This window comes from Cygnus atratus, chromosome 26 (genome assembly GCF_013377495.2).
Source record: "Cygnus atratus isolate AKBS03 ecotype Queensland, Australia chromosome 26, CAtr_DNAZoo_HiC_assembly, whole genome shotgun sequence".
Lineage (NCBI taxonomy): Eukaryota > Metazoa > Chordata > Aves > Anseriformes > Anatidae > Cygnus > Cygnus atratus.
This window is the reverse complement of record NC_066387.1, coordinates 2,807,411-2,824,521: the sequence shown is the minus strand read 5'-3', so window position 1 is coordinate 2,824,521 and position 17,111 is coordinate 2,807,411. Positions and strand designations below refer to the sequence as shown.

General features: G+C 47.7%; 1 protein-coding gene across 4 annotated transcripts in view; it reads right to left on the bottom strand.

The window, feature by feature from the left end:
- Positions 1–2,369: 2,369 nt before the first annotated feature.
- Positions 2,370–17,111, bottom strand: part of PTPRS (protein tyrosine phosphatase receptor type S) — a 156,682-nt gene continuing 141,940 nt past the window's right edge. For all 4 annotated transcript variants that reach the window (XM_050715649.1, XM_035567748.2, XM_050715652.1 and 1 more), the window contains 11 exons: positions 15,086–15,209; positions 12,143–12,318; positions 11,445–11,564; positions 11,164–11,318; positions 8,879–9,164; positions 8,246–8,424; positions 7,616–7,742; positions 7,413–7,538; positions 6,202–6,356; positions 5,378–5,513; positions 2,370–4,812 (listed from right to left, as the gene is read on the bottom strand). In XM_050715649.1, coding sequence (XP_050571606.1) covers positions 4,744–4,812; positions 5,378–5,513; positions 6,202–6,356; positions 7,413–7,538; positions 7,616–7,742; positions 8,246–8,424; positions 8,879–9,164; positions 11,164–11,318; positions 11,445–11,564; positions 12,143–12,318; positions 15,086–15,209 — 1,653 coding nt within the window. In that variant the 3' untranslated portion in view covers positions 2,370–4,743. The remainder of the gene's footprint in view (positions 4,813–5,377; positions 5,514–6,201; positions 6,357–7,412; positions 7,539–7,615; positions 7,743–8,245; positions 8,425–8,878; positions 9,165–11,163; positions 11,319–11,444; positions 11,565–12,142; positions 12,319–15,085; positions 15,210–17,111) is intronic.

Sequence of the window (17,111 nt, the reverse complement as noted above, 5' to 3'; positions counted from 1 at the left end):
GCCTCGGCGTCCCTGAGGCTCAGAGCATCCTGGCAAGAAAACCTGCTGGGTATCTGTGAGAGAGGAATCTGTGCAAAGCTTGGCGATGTGCATCAGTACCAATCATACTGAGCTGAGTCAGAGCAGCAAGAGTTCCAGCCCGGAGGTTTTTCATGGAGCCCGGGCTCTGCAGGGCCCCTCTTTTCCCTCCTAGCCCTTAGGCGTGTGTACGCGGTGCTGTCTGCTCTGTGCTCACAGGGGGGTTTGGCTTTTATGCTGGGAGCTGTAGGAACCTAAATGCACCAGGGCCGGGGTTGCTTGGCTCTGACGGTGTTTTCCGAGCAGTGTTTTCAAGCAGCTCACCCCGGGTCCTGTTTTGTTTTCCTGCAGGACATCCGAAGCCGTGCCGCTGCCCGCCAGGGTGGCAGGGGATCCCGGAGGGGGTGCCTGGCCATACTGCAGCTCCTGGCCTTGGCGGTGGCAGTTCCTCTGGGTGTCCGATGCAATGAAAATCAGAAGGCAGAGGTGTCAATTTTTTGTGGTTACAATGCTTGTCTTTCTTGATATTCCAGAAAAGGAGGAAAAGGAGCTATTGTCCGATTGCTGCCTGCTGTAGGCCTGTCGCTGCTGCTGCATCAAGGTGGAATCAGTGTCATTTAGCATCTTTGCAGTTCTTGTAAGCCTTACTCTTGCTCTGAGATTTTATTTTGTATTTGCTCCTGTAACTAGCTCCCTACTGTATTGTGTTTTTTTTTTTTTGAAAGATTTACCTTGTCCCTAGCTGCTGTTCCAGTTCTTTGTCACGCACGTCCCTGTGCTCCACGTGGTATTTATTTCTGTTCAGTGAGAGTTTTGCATCTCCGCATGGGGTGTGGTCACACCAGCTCAAAAAAAGGATGGAACTAAACAAAGAGACGGGGGAGCGGCGATGGAAATGATTAGCAGCACAGAGAGACAAGAATAGTATTGCTGAGATCGCAGGAGACCAGGTAGGCACGTGCCAGAACTACAGAGGCTGATGAACAGCGCTTAGAAAGAAAATCGTTTTTTTCCTTTCTATTCTTCAGTGGTGGAATGAGGGGATATTAAAAATCAACGCGTTGACTGAGGCAAGGTTGATGAAAGGTAGCTTTGCTGTGTTGTACTGCTACCTTGTAGGGTTTGGTGCCACGAATTATCTTCCAAGTCCAAGAGATTATTAGGAGTTAAAAAAAAAAAAACAAACCAAAACTTTACCATTCATATAACTGCCTGCACAAGATGTTTATAAACAAGGCTACTGGTTTCCTCCCCCTTTTTTCCTGTGCCATGAGGGTTTGATGTTGACTCCCCGCTTGCTCTATCTGTCACGTGGAGTAACAGAATGTTGGAGGTGATGTAATTCCCTGAGTTCACAGCTCGATGTTTGATCGCAGTTCTGTGTTAACTTGCTAAGCCTTTTTTTTTCCTTTAAGTGGGAGCCAAAATGCTGCTGGTGGTGTTCTAGGAGGCGGGAGGGTTTGTGCTGGCACAACACAGCTGTAAAGGGGTGTGTGTGTGGGGGGGGACTGATATGGGAATACTCTCATCATCCTGCTGCTTCCAAAAACCTGCATCTCCCGTGTTTCCCTGCTTAATGTCTTTCTGATTTCACGTGGAAGAACAAAAGGTGAAGTTCAGGCTAGGCTGAGCCTACCTGGGCATGGCACCTGCAGTCCTAGTACAAGACTATGGTTTAGCTTATTTGCCATAAATCTGTCTTGGCTGGACAGTTTGTGAGCACCTCATGCTGAAATTGAGACGGGATCTAATGTTGCCACCCCATTGTGTTGCAGGCAATGGAAGCACGAGGCACTGCCTTTTCCGGCGGGTGGAGCTGTGACCTGTCCGCTCCTCCTGAGCTCTTCCCTTCAACGTAGACTTGGGAACGGCGGCAGCATCACAAGGGAGACCTCCATCTGCACTGGCCTTGTGCTTCAAATGTGACCGTCGGCTTTAACCTCCTCCTGCTCTAAGTAAGTGTGTTTCTTCTCTGAAAAAACACTTGCCTGCAGGCTTGGTGCCATGGGCCCACAGACTCCAGATTGAGCAGTTGAGGGGACAGGAGCTGCTCCTCTTGATGCCACTGCCCCACATGAGAGCTACACAAGGCAGCAGCAACAGAGGCCACCAAAGGGTTTAACCCTGAAGGCAGGCATAGCCCGTGCAGCTGTGGCTTCTCGGGTGAGCCATGGTCCTGGTACACTCGTGCCAATGGCCACACTGCTAGACCTAAGCCAGGGGTATGCGTATACCGCTGTCACCGCAGATACTTGGCTAAAAGCTCTCCACCTGAGGTTGTTTCTTTGCGACTGCGTGTTTGGCTTGTACAGGTGGCCTATTTTTAGAAAGAGCATAAGCAGAGCAGAGGGAGAGCAACCTGCCACCTGGCTGCGTGTGCTAGGGAAAAGGGTTTTGCAGTTGCTGCATTACATGGAGCAACTGCTTCGTTCATTGCCCGCTCCCAACAACAAACAGGTTTGCAGTCAGGCCTTTCAGACAATCTTCCTTTAATACAAAGTCAATATATCTACATACACAGTGGTATGAAAACCACTTACTGTTTCAGTTTGAAATAACAGTGTGAAAGCAACAGCACTTTGCTCTCATACAAAGGAAAAAAACCTCCCTCCCTCCCCCCAACTCTTCCAGTAAGATTTTGCTGCAACATACTTAGAAATTTGGGCAACTTTCACACAGATAAGAAGTTAAATCTCGAAGAAGCCTTTCGTTCTTTTTTTTTTTTCTTTTTCTGTTAAAGACAGGAAATGGATTGTTGTGGGGTTTTCGGGGTAGCACTTGATGGCAATGATAAACCCTTCTAGAAAAATAAAAAAAGTCCCAGGCAAGCAGTGTTCAGGGCAGTGCATCTTTTCCGAGACACGCTCTCTCCTCTGCCACTTCTGCAAGAAAACTCCTTGTCATGTACACCTGCAAGCACATTATATCTACAACCCAGGGCACAGCCAGAGGTGGGCTGTTACCTGCATTACACCATTGATGTTTAAAAACTGTACGTGCCATGGCTCTGAAACTGCTGTCTTTTTGTCTTCAGTCATAAGACACTGGTGTTTTTTATTCTCCCCGTTCACCCCTGGCCCTGTTAAGACTGAGCAGCATGGCCACAGCTGAAGGGGAGAGGTTGGCACTGCCGCCACATCTAGGCCTGCCTGCTGATCTCCCACCCTTCCAAGGACACGTGATATGCCTGTGATTTTAAACAAAAGAACCCCAAAAGAATCCAGAAAGGACGTTTTGTTCTTACATGAGCAAGTTAATCCTTTTAAATGGTAGAAAAGCAATATGTAGAAGTAGCAATTTGCACTGCATTTTTATATATCACAGCCATTACACGTAACATTTCTACAGTGAAAAAATAGACTGTCTTTGAACATAATATGAACAAATAAGCAAATTTTTCTTTTAAATTCATTGACTGATATTCTTTGTCTTCTTTTTTTAAAAAAAAAAAAAGGAAAAAATACACTATTTAAAAAAAAGGTAATGTCACTTGTTACAGTTACATCGATACTTTAAAGAAAGCCACTCACAGTATATGCCATTGATCTCACGTGATCTTTCCCAGTTATTTATACAGCTAGGGCATGTTCGTAGCTGTGCCAATGAGCTTGGTCTGATGTGGTAGCGGGACAGTCCTGAGGAGTATCGCTGCATCGCGCCCGGAGAGCCGCTGTGTCCGGAGGTGAGGGGTTGGCAGCAAGAAGCAGTTGGCTAGTGGAAATAAATTTCTTAAGGATGCTTCTCAGGCTCCTTCCAGAGAGATGCTCCTGGCCTTCTGTGGCAGGAACCGGTGGGGCGGCACAGCTCCTTGCAGCAGAAGTGGGGTTGTGTGAATGTGCAAAGAGAATGGGAAAGGGGCTGCCTTTCTGTACTGGGGTGTCCCACTGCTGCCCAATTAATGCCTCTGTGTAGCTGGATGTGCTGAAAAGGCGGAAAGCCAGCCCAGGGGAGCTGCCACCTCTACCTGTCCCACCTGTGTGCAAGGGGAGGGGGGGGCCACACCACACAGCCAGGTCTGGGTTCTCTCTCTCTCTCTAATTTTAAGTATCCTAAAAAATAAATTTTGGAATTAGAAGAAATGAGGAATGTTCCAAGTATTCAAAGTGTGAGCTATAAAACCTCTCGCGTGGCAGGGGCATTCAGTGAATGCTGTTTGCAAGGTGCCTGTAAGCCCAGAATCATCCCAGTGTTGATACTGAGGTTATTAAGACTCCAGCTAGAAGAACTCCTGACCCTAAGTTTGTCTAAGTGTTGAGATTTAGTTCCTTTTCTTATCTTTTACAGAACACCTTCAATTCTGCAAGTGACTTCCTTTAAAGACTGCCAACTATATTAGTAAATAAACTGAACTCTAATGATGTAACCAAAGTCGGTTTCCTTCCCTTCTCCAGCGGTAACGTTTCGCAAGGTGTGTTTTAGCTTTTGGATCTGTTTCATGATGTCCATACATCTTCCACAGCGAACACCACTTGAGGTAACAAGAGCAGTTCACCACTTAAAGCAGTCCTTCAGCAATCTCCTGAGCTGCCTCTTCACTGTCCAGGTTACAACATGGAGTTCCTGAAGGGGTGTTCCTTTCAATCCTTCCCCCTACTCCCCAATGCATTGTCCAGATGAAAAGGTACTTCTTCTGATTCAGTTTTGTAAGTTCAAGCGCTCCTCCTGGGTCAAAAGAGGCCTTCCAGGACTTAAGTGGTTGGTAGAGTCTGCACAACGGATGGCTTTTTATGTTGCATAGTGATCAAAACTTCCCAGATATTCCAAAGCTGCCTGGTAACAGAACTGGTATTCATCCTGCAAACAGTAAAGAAAACCAGTGCTTCAGCTTCAGAGGTTGAAACTCAGAGGTTGAAACAGCTGCTTTACAGTTCCCTGCCCTGCTTCCAGCTAGTGTACACCTGGGCAGGAACCATGCACAGACCCTTTTATTCTCAAAGAGCTGTGAGCTACTGGGAAAGGAAATCCCTTCTCTTTATTGTTGTCATCTCATAGATAGCAGTCATCCTGCCAATAACTTTCCCCTCTCTGCAGCCAAAAAAAAAGTGGGCTCTGTTCAGAAGCAGGTGAGTTCCCCTTATCTCAGAGGCAGGATGCGATAAGAATCAAGGCTGGCAGACTGGGATGAAATCTTTAAGAAATTTAAAGGCCCATGGTTGTTATTATTATTACTTAGTAAAGTAAACCAATAGTGCAGCCTGGGCTTGCTTACCCTTCAAGTAAGGTTTTGCTAGTGGCTAGAAGGGCAAAAAGTCTGCTCCACTCAGCCAGGGCATGTGGGGAATTGGTCTGCAAAGGTTCGGGACTTGCTGCTCAAGTCCTCTAAACCGTGACAGAGAAAGGGTTTTCTGCTCCACCTTACCTCTGTTTGCACCATAGCAGGTCGTTGCGTTCGCAGCATCTTTACTGTCTGGAAAATATCTACAACACCCTCATAGCGCATTCTTTCCAGGACGATACTCAGTGTGATAAACACTCCAGTCCTGCCCACACCAGCACTACAAGAATGGGAGATGAAAACACCAAAAAATGGTATGTTACAATGGTCAAATGCTTTCTTAAACACCGAGGTTACGGTATGGTTGAACTAACAGCCCTGTCTTATGAACAAAAACATGTTAGAGCTGGAAAGTCTCTAGGAGGACACTGCCAAAGTGTGTGACCCAAGCAAACATTTGAGGGACTGACATTTAAAAAAAGTTCTGGGTAGCAGTGAACAGCGTTCAGTGTGAAAATTATTACTAATATGTAACACTAGTTTTTTTTTTTTTTTTTTTGAAGTAAATAGGTAAAGAATGCATTTTCTTCTGCCCATGGGGAGGAAGGTACCTGGCTATCAGCATGTACAGGCTAGCAGGGTTAGGGCTGCAGAACTGGGCTGAGACTGGTAATAGAACAGGTAAAATGCTGCAGGTCAAATATTGATTAACAGTGCGATTCCCGTGTCCTGCAGAGCATCAGCATTTCATACCTGTCATCGGGACAGAAGGGGGCAAAAGCCTTGGGGGCACTGCCCAGGTCTGAAGGGAGACAAGTTTGGCTGGCAAAAGCAACAGTCAACATCCATGAAATCTACCCGCAATGATGGGGTGGGAAAGGAGGACGATACCTGCAGGATTTTAATTCCTTCTGCTCTTTTGCATCCTCAGATAAATTAATTCAGTGTTTCCGTTTATATGTGCTTACCTGCAGTGGACAGAGATGGGGCCATCCTGGCCAAACTGTTCCTTGGTCTTATGTACCTGTCCAATGAAATCGATAAAACCTTCTCCTGATTTTGGCACGCCTTGTTCTGGCCAGTCAGTGAACTGGAACTGACGAACAGTTCGTGACTGACCGTCCTGGGGAAGAAAATATTAATAGCTAAAACATCCTGTATTTGTGTTACTAAATACAAATGGCAAAAAAAAAAACAAAACACCACATTTTACTGCTAGTTCATTAAGGGGCACAAAAAGTCAAACCAACTTTGTGTTGGATTTAATATATCATGATGAAGCTGCTCATCTTGCACTTGACATTTCTGGAGTTGGTTTGTCAGTGCAGATCTATGCTCCTGGCAGGTGTCCTGAAAGGTCCAACCACTGCAAAGACTGCACAGATGGAGTCTTCAGCAAAGGAACATCCAAGGTGAGGTTATGGCCTCTCTATCAATCTTGAGAAAAAGTTGCCATAGTGTCAGAATTACAGCTGACAGGAAGATAAATCTTGTTCTACCAGGACTGACGAAGCATCCTCCTCCTCAACCTTGCAAATAGGATTATCAGGTTCTACAATACTGACAACCTCAAAAGCAGGGAAAGCTGCTTTGAGAGTGAGAGTTAGATTTGCTAACCAAATCTCAGAAGGAACTGAAATGTTCCCTCGGAGGAGAACTCTGACATTGAATCTAAGATTGAGTCAGTGTCCCTTTGAATCTTAGTGATAGTGTCTCCTCTTAAAACCAGAAGAGAAGCGTACGTTTCCTGTAGCCAAGGATACTCTTTGCCAAGTCTTTGTTTTTATTAGGTGTTTGGGGACATACTATTTTCCACTTTCCTTTCAAATAAGCTGCAAGTAAAACCAAAAGCTTGGTGAACTTCTAACAGTGACTCACTACTGTGATTAGTGAACAGAAGTTAGAAAACTACTTAAAGTTTATAAGAAAACATATTTAAGTACAATTTATCTGTGGCTATGTGTTCCATTCCTCATCATAACTAATCTCTCCTCTCTGAGGATAATCCCAGATTTTCTCATAGGAAGAGTTTACACTTCAGTTTTTATATAGGAGCCAAACTCCCGTGCTTTCTGTAAGCAACGTTCTCTACTGCATGTGTTTTAACCACGCCAGTCCTCCCACCCTCCCTCAAACTATTACCTTTGCAAACACAGACTGCACCTTGTACATTGCTTACCCTGGCATCGGTGACCTTGAATTCTCGCAGGATGTACTGAGGCATGTTGTATTCAGCCATGGGATCTACTACAAAGTACTGGTACCGGGCAGAACGCTCTGCAGGCCAGTACTGATGGCACTTTTCCTGCCAAGGGGAAAGAAATGTCTCTGTTAGGCCCTTCGGTGGCAGGCTTCTCCCCTGGCTTCTTAGTGCACACTTACCCGACCCATCTCGCGAAGCTTAGTCAACATCACGACAATGGTGGAGTTGTTCTCCCATAGCATCCGCCAGAAGTCTTCTGTGGTCTCTGCCAGGGGCCCTTGAGTAGCAATGTATGCCTTCTGTTGTCTGAAACAGAACACAAACCAGAGGCACGGGTCAAGAGGAGGCTACATCACGGCTTGTACCATGAGACTACATCAGGGCTTGTGCACATGCCTTTGGGAAGCACATACAAAGACAGGAAAACAAATAGGAGTGCTGGGACAGAGCTAGAAGGGTGCAGTGTGTAAAGGGGGCCTGAGGCGGTGTCTTTGGTGCTAGTGGCCAAAAAAAACCAAAAAAACCACACACCAAAAACCAAAACCAACCCAAAACAATAAAAGCTCGAGTGGTGAAGCTCTTTCTAATCATTGTTTCCACAAGGTGAATCCAGATCACGCTGTCACGAGCCATAAGCAAGAAGGAATTTCCCTCTAGAATTGTACTGTGTGCAGTACAGGTAGTGATGGGACAGAACAGACCACGGGTGTTATCACCTAGTCCATCCCTTAGTGCTGCAGCCTCAGAAAGCAGCCTGCTAAGTTAAGTTAACCCTCTGACAGTGGTGGGGGCAGCCAGGTGCTGGTTACCTGTAGCCATCAATAAAGCTGGCGTTGATGTAGTCTGACCCTTCCACTCCTCTGATGGGCTGAAGGCAGACCCGCGTCGTCTCATACGGCATGATGTTGACAAGGCGATTCTTGAATTTGTTGCATGGGAGATTGGCACTGATGAACCTGGAGGTGTGGGCTTTGGAGTTGGCGAGTCGCTGAAGACAAAAGCAGAGTCACAACCACTTGCTCAGCTCCTGGCTGCCCCTCATCTGCCCAGGCCCCACGGCCGCCTAGTTAACTTGCCCTTTATGCTCCACTATTTTGTTCCACCTTGCGTGCTCTCCATTTCTGGAGGACAGAGAGTGTGACACCTTCCCTCCAGCAAAACTTTCACAGCAAACATTTAAAAACCCAATCTAAGGAAGGAGCAAATTCAGTGTGGATTTTGAAACGACCAGACAAGCCTCCTGCAGCAACAGCACAGTTCCCCCTGGGAACTGCAGTAGCAGAAGCCAGAAGAGTAATTACTTCTCTCACATGGCACCAAGAAGTTCCATCAGCCTTGTAAAGGCTCCCTGTCTGCTATGAGTGCCAGCAGAAGACAGCTCCCACGAGGCACACAGAGCCTTCCCCAGTCACTACTAGCCCAATTCAAGCGCCTGCCTTTACCTTGAACTCCAGTTCCATGCCTGTCACGTGCTCTCCGACTTCGATCTGTGCCAGTTTCTGGATGTATGTGTAGAGATTCCTAGCTGGGACTTCTGTGTTGCCGCAAGCAACAGCCTCAAGCAAGGCATCATGTATAAAGCTGTACTGGTCTTCTGTCTGCACCATGTAGTTGCGCTGTGACCGCATGAGGGTAACATGCCCGTAAATGTCCACTGTCTTCTCATGTTTTATCCTCTCTAGCATGGCGTCGATCACAATGAAGCAGCCAGTCCTTCCAACTCCAGCGCTGAAAGGTAGAGGGAGAAAACTAAGCAATGGACAACTCACCCACCAAAGAAAGATATTCCAAAAAGCCACCCCTGAGTGAGGAGCTTTCCACTGATGCAAACAGCAGTAATCGTGGGGTAAGAACTGACATGAGGCAGACAGTGAACGACCTACACTCACTGGATGGGAAGGAACTGAAGCCTTGTGAACACAGCTATTGAAGGACTGAGACCAAGGAGTTCTTAGCAAACCAGAACATGCCCAGAACATGGTTTTGGTTCATCTGTTTTATGATTTTTGTTGTATTAAAGGAACTTGCTTAATCAAACTGGCTGTGTTAATTCCCACTCACCTCAACGTGTTGCTCTTAGCAAAGTTAAAAAAAAAAACAAAAACAAAAGCAAACTGTTGGAAGATTTTGGACAGTGGAGGACAGCGATGACACCAAAGTTACTGCTGCTCTGAAGTCCCTGGTGCTGCAGCGGCACCTGTAAAGCCTGCGCTAGCACCTACAGGGCTGTTTATCTGAGCCCAGCAGGGCCAGTGCTGCCACAATGGCACGGAGAGGCTCCTGGAGTTCAGAGCCAGTGGATGGAAAAGCTTCCTCATCTTCTGTGCTACTCTGTGTGCAGGTGTGCTCAGGCCTAATACCAAAGAAAATTTGCAACGTGCAGAGATTCGCTTTGAGTCTCAGCTCAGTTTAGCAAAAACTTCCAAAACAGAGTTTGGGCTTCTGTCACCTGAGGACCTAAGATGAAAAGTTGCCTCTGGTAGCGTGACTGTTGCCCCTCCACACCAATCTGCCCCGCTTCTCATGCCTCTTCATGTGACATCCCCATGAGGGGAGCTCTCCCGGCAGACACACAATTACGACAATTCTAGGCAGGGGGCTCGAGCAAAAGGTTAGCATGCCCTAAGGGCTTAAAAAGCATGTCTAACACTCAGATCTTTCAGCATCTGAGAAACTACTGATGTTGTAATGAGTTACATGCGTCACCCCTTTTCCTAAGCGTTTTTGTGCATTGAGGTAACATCAGACTTGCATGTAATGGCATTTGTGAATCAGCAGGGCTCTGAGTCTGTGCATTTGCCACTGCTAATAAAGGGTTTCCTTTTACTATTCTGGTGCAGTGCCTTTTTTCATAAAGCCCCCTTGATCTCTGTTAATTAGATTGCCTAACACCTGAACCAAGCAGGTGACTGGAGCTTTGGCAAGAATTTAGCAGCTGATCTGGGAGCTGGTTTCTGCACATTGTGAGCTGACAGCTCTCTTTATTCATTTTCTGAGAGGTGCGTAATAATTGCCATCTGCAAGGTTAGTGATAAGTTGCCCACTTACAAAGACTGTTTAAATGGCATCCTCTAGGAGAGGCAGGATTAACTTCCCCCAGCAGCCTGTAAAATTCAGATGTCTTTCCTTGGTGCTGAGTAACCTGCAGGCTTCTCCACAACCTCCTGAGGAACACAGGGATTTATCTAAGTTGAGGCTGCAGGTGTTCCTCTTTGGGTCGGAAATTGAATTAGGGAATGCTACCTGCCTGTGGGGGCCTTCAGTTTGTCATATCAGAATGGCTGCAGCACTCAAAAAAACCCCTCTTTCAATCACTGTCAGCTATCCCTTTGACAGCTCAAGCATCTCTGCCTCCCAAACACCCAATGCAGCAATGCCAAGCAGCTTCTTAGGTCACACTTGAGCTTCCTCCTTTCCCACCGTGACGTAAAAAACCCTACACAGAGAAGCAGATGCCAGTACAGCACAGGGCGCTTCCTGTTGCTAATAAGGTCTGAGTAATTCGGAGCAAACTAAACCACTCATTGCTGGAAATTCTGCACTGAATGAAAACCCCAAGTATCCTTGTCAGACGCTGGCTGGGAATCCACTTTACAGGACAGCTCTTACTGGCTGGGTACTCGCTAGGAGACTGTACATGTCTCCGAAGTGCAAATCAACATCCTACTGACATGTTGCCTCCCTTGCAGAGAGCCCCATGTAAGAGTTTGGTGTGGGAAATCAGTACCTGCAGTGCACCACGATTGGACCAGCATCAGGGGGGTTGCAGGTTTTCACCCGTCTCAGGAAAGCCAGGAATGGGGTGGGGTACTCAGGTACACCGTGGTCAGGCCACGCTGTGAACTGGAACTGGCGGACCTCCCGCTTCTCACTGGAGCCGTTCTGCAAAGAGAGAAGCACACCAAGAGTAGTGTGCAGTACCAGCACAGAGCCATGCCCTGACCACGCCAGGTAAGGAGGAGAGTGTGCCCATCTCTGGGAAGGAAACGGAAGCAGGAGAAAGCTCACCTTATGAAGGGAAAATGTTCGAACGCAGAATGTGGCCAATTCGATGGTATCGAGTAACGTCACTTGAATCATTCCATAGGTGTCCGTACCTCGGCCTGGCCAGTACTGGTCACACTTTATCTGGAAGACAGAAGGCAATACTGAATGCTGGAACAAACCCTGTACTGCTGGAACTCATCCCTGAAGTGTCCTGATGTTACAGGTGAAGCTCACAAGGTTGTAAAGGGGAGGGAAGGTGCAAGAAATGTCTCTTTCCGGAGCACCACAACAGGGAGACACCTGGCATGAAAAGCTCCTACTAAGTACAGGCTTTGGTGCACCACATCAATCACATCAACAACAGACCGGAGTCATCTTGAAGATGAGAGTGAAAGTACTGGGGCTTGTTAAACAAGAGAATTGAACATAAAATCTGAGGTCTGCCGAATGATTAACTCCAGGACAGATCTACAGAGCATGTAGTGGGATTGAGTGTCCTCTTCCCTTGGAGCTGCAATGGAGGCTGCAGCTTTCTGGGATGAATTTTTTATTTTTTTAAAGGAATGAATCACTGAACTTTCAGGGTGCTGGCAAAGCAGGTAGAAATCCCCCACTGACATGAACGTGGGCTGCAGATCAAAGGAATTCACTGTTCCCCAACCCTACCCTCCAGTCCCCCAGGATTATGACTAACTTGTCATCCCTCTCATGCTTCTTACCCGTGATTTCTCCTCCAGCTTAGTCATCATAACAATAGTAGCTGAGCGCTGCTCCCACACCATCCTCCAAAAGTCCCCAAAGGTCTCTGGCAGAGGTCCTTGCGTGGCAATGTAGGCATTCTGCTTCCGGTAGCCATCAATGTAGTTGGCATTAATGTAATCACTGCCCACAATTCCTGCATTAAATCAGCAAAACCAAGTCAGTGGGTTGTGCAGGACAGGACTTTATGCAGCTGGAAGCGTAAGATTTTCACAAGAACGTTAGAGAGAATTTCCCCTGCAAAAACACGAGAGCTTTCATGGCTTGCTGGGTTGGAGTCTCTGCAGGAAGACTCTTTGCAAATTCTTCCCAGCTGAAGTTCCTGTCTTGAAGGTCTGAGCTACAGGGAGACAAACAACTTCCTGCAGGATATGTTAAAGAGATCAACTATCAAACCTTGAAACCATACTCTTCTTATTGGTGTTACTTATAGGAGTGAAAGCGCTGGCTTAGGGCTCTTGCTTTACTGCTCTCAAATAGAACAAAAGAAGTCCTTGTCCCAGAATGCCCAGAAGCTGGGTAGCAAACGCATCTGGGTGATGCACAGTGTGGTCCATTGCCTAATTCCAGGCAGCGAGCTACAGCTGGACAAAGTACAGAATAAAACCAGGCTGGATTCAGCCAGCAAAGGCTTTGAAATTACAGGCTTTGACTTGCTTTAAATTGCCCGCTGTTATTTTTATTTTTTTCTATTTGCATAAGTTACAGGCTATTCAGTTACAGCTGCCTGCTCGTGTCCTTGTTTGATGGGTTTGATACGAGTGGCAGAAGGTACTGGCAGAGTGAAGAGGGTGATTGGGAGATGGCAAGAGAAAGCTGCTCTGAAGTTAAAATGGACACTGGCATGCAGTGATGTTCAGGTTCAGCTTTAGAGAGCCTCCAGGACTGGCACAGACAATTTGCACTGTTTGGAGAATCGGCCCATTCCTAATTACAGCAGAGTGGTTGGCCGGGCTGGCAGGTTTCTGCTAACCTAAGATTAACTCGGTACAGAATGCTTAACTCGTGTCTCGAAGGGGAGCTAAGGGTGGGGAGCTGTACCAGTATGAAATTGGGTTGCTAGTCCTCGTCCTGCTGTAGCAAAAGACATCGCTGCTTCTATTGGCTAGGTACGATCCAGGCTGAATTGCCTGCCAGTCCTCAAGGGTACTCGGTAATTTCAGCTGCTGGTGGAAATAGCTTTTGATTAAATTTCTGGAGGGTTCCCTTCCCCCAGCCCTTCCCAAGCTGAAATTTCAGAAGGGAAGGTGGCTGTGCAGCGGCTGCAGGAACGTGATCAAGGCTGAGCTTCCGGAATTAATCTCCTCTGCAGCCCCCTCGGGTCCGCTCTGTAATTTGAAATGGTGGCCATGAGCTCCTGCAATGTTTTGTGCTGTGACAGGCCCAGTTACAGAGAAGTCACTGAATTAAAGCCACTACTTCTTCCTGACCAAGCAGACGGTGACAATCTGCAGCCTTGACAAGTCCAGATTTAAAACAAAAAGAAAGCAACAACTAATTCCTCCAACGCCTTTCATCTTCCAGCTCTCAGCATAAGCTACAGCCTGGTAGGAAGGAACAGAGCAGCCAAGACAAGTCAGAACCTCTCAGAGGCTTGGAAATTCAACCTCGGTCCCTTGTACTTATGCTGCCGTCAGCACCTCACGATGCCACCGGGGCAGTGAGTACTGCCGCCTGCATCCAGCCCTGCCTCCTGCTTTCCTGAGAGCGGAGACCAGCCCAGTGTCCTTCATTTCTACACTTGGGCTCTTCTCTTGAATGACAAGGCAACTTTTTAAAGACTTGGCTTTCCTTGGCTCATGCAATATTAATGTCAGAAGAAAAACAAGCTAGAACACAGGCGTCTTCACAGGGAGGAATGCTTAAAATCCTCTAATGGCAGACAAGACCAATCCAGATTTGTGCAGCTTTTTGGCAGATCACCACGATCTTTTGTTACCTCAGGAGCAGCTCTTCCACTTCCCCCGATCCCTCAGAATTACCTTGGCAGAGGGAGATTATTCTAGCAATTCCCTTGTCACGAAGGCTTCTGAATTAACCTTTAAAATCACCAGGGGGCTATTTGCACGTCCCATATCCTCTCTGCCCAGATGATCAGCTCTGGCAATGCAAGACTGGCCACAAATGCTTTATCCATACAGCACAGCCACACATAATATTCAAGTCTCATCACCTCAGGTTATCTCAGAGGCAGCAACCAAAGCAGATCCCCTGTTAAACTCCATCTCCTCTCCACCAAAAGCCCCTCTTATCGTAGCATGCACCATAGCAACACTGTCAAGAGCCACAAGTTGTGAAATGTAATGTAAATTTTCTAACTGCACCATCACTCACGTAAGAAGCTCAGGAAACAATTTATGACCTCTCAGACTAACACTAAACCTTGCTTATTCTTAGCCTTTTAGGGGCCAGCACTGCAGTGGGAGCTGCACATCGTGCAAGCTTCACGTCTGCACGACTCAGCAGCCGCATCTTTGCTGTGCTGCTGACGCTCACATTTGTACAATTAGCCCTGTGCCTACTTCTTATTCATCTGCTGTACAGATACATTCCACATCCACCGCCACCCGCTGCCCTGTTCCGCTCTCTCTGAAGCACTATGTGGTCTGAATTCTTCCTGTTCGTCAGAATTGTATCGCGGGGATCTCTAAGTAAAGCAAAGACAGCTTCTTGATAAAGCAGCCTTTGAAATGAGAGATTGCAGCTCCAGGGAACATGTCAGTCACCAGAATTTAACAAATGTGTGGTTTACACAGGTAGCTCTTGCTTGCTACCCCCCAGGGAGATGCTAAGAGAAGAATATAAATAGAGGGGAACAGGGAAGGGAAGAGAGCATGTGTAAGATGTTCCCAGGCAGGAACTTCAGCCTAGCTACCACGGAGGAGCAGATGCTGCTACGGTACCTTCGATGGGCAGCAGGATGACGCGCGAGTGGTCGTAGGCGATCACGTTTGCGTAACGGTTTTTGGGCTTGTTCACTTCCAGGTTGGAGTGCTCCCAGGTGAACTGCTGACCAGGGTCAATGGACTGGAGGAATCGGGAAAGAAAACAGAAGAGTCAGAGGGGGAAAAAAAGCAGCAAATGAAGCTCCGAGTACCTTGCTCCACGTGGGACAGGTCACGGCTCTGAAGGTCTAGCTGAGGATGCAGCATTCACCGTTTTCTTCCCTCAAGAGCAGATCTTTGCTGTGGAAAAGCCTCAGCCCAGTGGCATAGCGTGCTCAGGTCCCATGTCCCTTGGCCCCAAGCACCCAGAGCAGTACCTGAGGCAATTCCCTCTCTGGCATGATGCAGTGGTGGCAAAAGCATCAGTGCAATTTCAGGCTGCAATACAGAGGCCTTGAATCATACTTGTGCCGTGGCTGTACCGGAGTAGTTACAGCCCTGCGCTACTGATGCTGATAAACGGCAGGCAGTTGGGAGAGAACAACGGGGACAATCACATCAGGAGGTATTTATGAAATGATGAAGAGGCTAAATCTGTGCATGGTTAAACTCAACAACAATTAAGAGGGCATAAATATACCAGCGTCTCAGTGAGTACCTGGGAAGGGAGATATTTAAGCGAGGATGAGGTTTATAACCACGGACACAAGCAGGATGCGAACCGCCAGGGAAAAAGGCGGCAGGAGAGGACCAGGCTGCTCCGTGAAGAGCGGAGACAGCGCGGCTCAGGACCGCAGGGGCTCGGTGCCCAGGGTCTCCCAGGTGCAAAGGGCTGAAAGCGCCACAGGAGTGTGGCAGGGGCAGGCACCTGCAGGCAGCAGGGAGGGAGATGTGCATCTCCCCGGACAGACAAGGGGTAAGGAACCTGGCCCTGAGGACCTGAATCAACATGGCTATTTCCTAGAAGGGATAAAAGAGTAAACAATGAAACGTGCTGGAGAGAAAAATCTTCTTTGCCTGTCCTGGTGATTTATGCCAGGTTTGGTGATTTTTTTTCTTTTTCTTTTTTTTTTTTTTTAAGGTCCAGCTGTACCAGATATGGAAATTAGGTTAATTACGTTTACCTCTAAATCCTCAGCCGGAGAATTAAATAAAACAAGGGCTTAATTCCTTCATCATTTTGCAGAGCTCTAGGGATTTGCCTCAATTGGAGGCTTGGCAGGAGCGTGTTGAGTTCTGCTTCCCGCTGTTCGCTCTCCCTCTCCCTGCCTGCCTGGTGGGGACAGGGCCCCGCACCCACCTGGGCCCGTCCCTTTGAGCCTGCAGAGTTTGGCCCTCGCCGGGTGCCTGCTGCCACTGCCTTCCCCTTGCTGTGCTGACCCCAGAGCTCCCCAGCAGAGCTCAGCTCCGGTGGTGGGGGCAACGCTGGTACAAAAGCACCCGACACCAGCATCCTCTCTTGCACTCCCGCTGCCGAGCATTTCTAACTAATGGGTATTTATACTGTTGTAATGTGTCTGTTTGCTCTCTATCCCTCTAATCTCGCCTCACATTCATTTCATTAGCGATGTTTGTTTAGCTCTGGCTCTCCCACTAGAGGAGGTTGTGCTGGAACGAAGCCAGGGCACTTGGGATATTGCATTATGCAAATCAAACTTTGAAATCAGGATGGAGCATATTACCAGGCTGCTGCTCCCCTTGCACCCCCAATGTGGGGTGAAAGACTCCAGCAGAGCAAACATGCCTTCTGCACCGCGCTGCCCCCCTTTGTGTGCACGGAACTGGGACTGCAGAGCTGCCACGCACATGTTGATGTTTGCAAGCCAGACCGGGGAGAAAGCATCCCAGAACCAGCCTTTTGTTCAGAAAATAGCCCCTCGCTCTCTGCCTGTACGCAGAACTAGGCAGTCTAGACTAGTTATTAGTCTAAAAATATCAGGGCGTTTTGTCTTTGAACACCACCACCGAAAAATTCAGTCGTATGTTCAGTCTGCAGTGAAAGCAGCTCACACAGTGACTGCCCCAGCAGCGCCGGGCAGTTGCA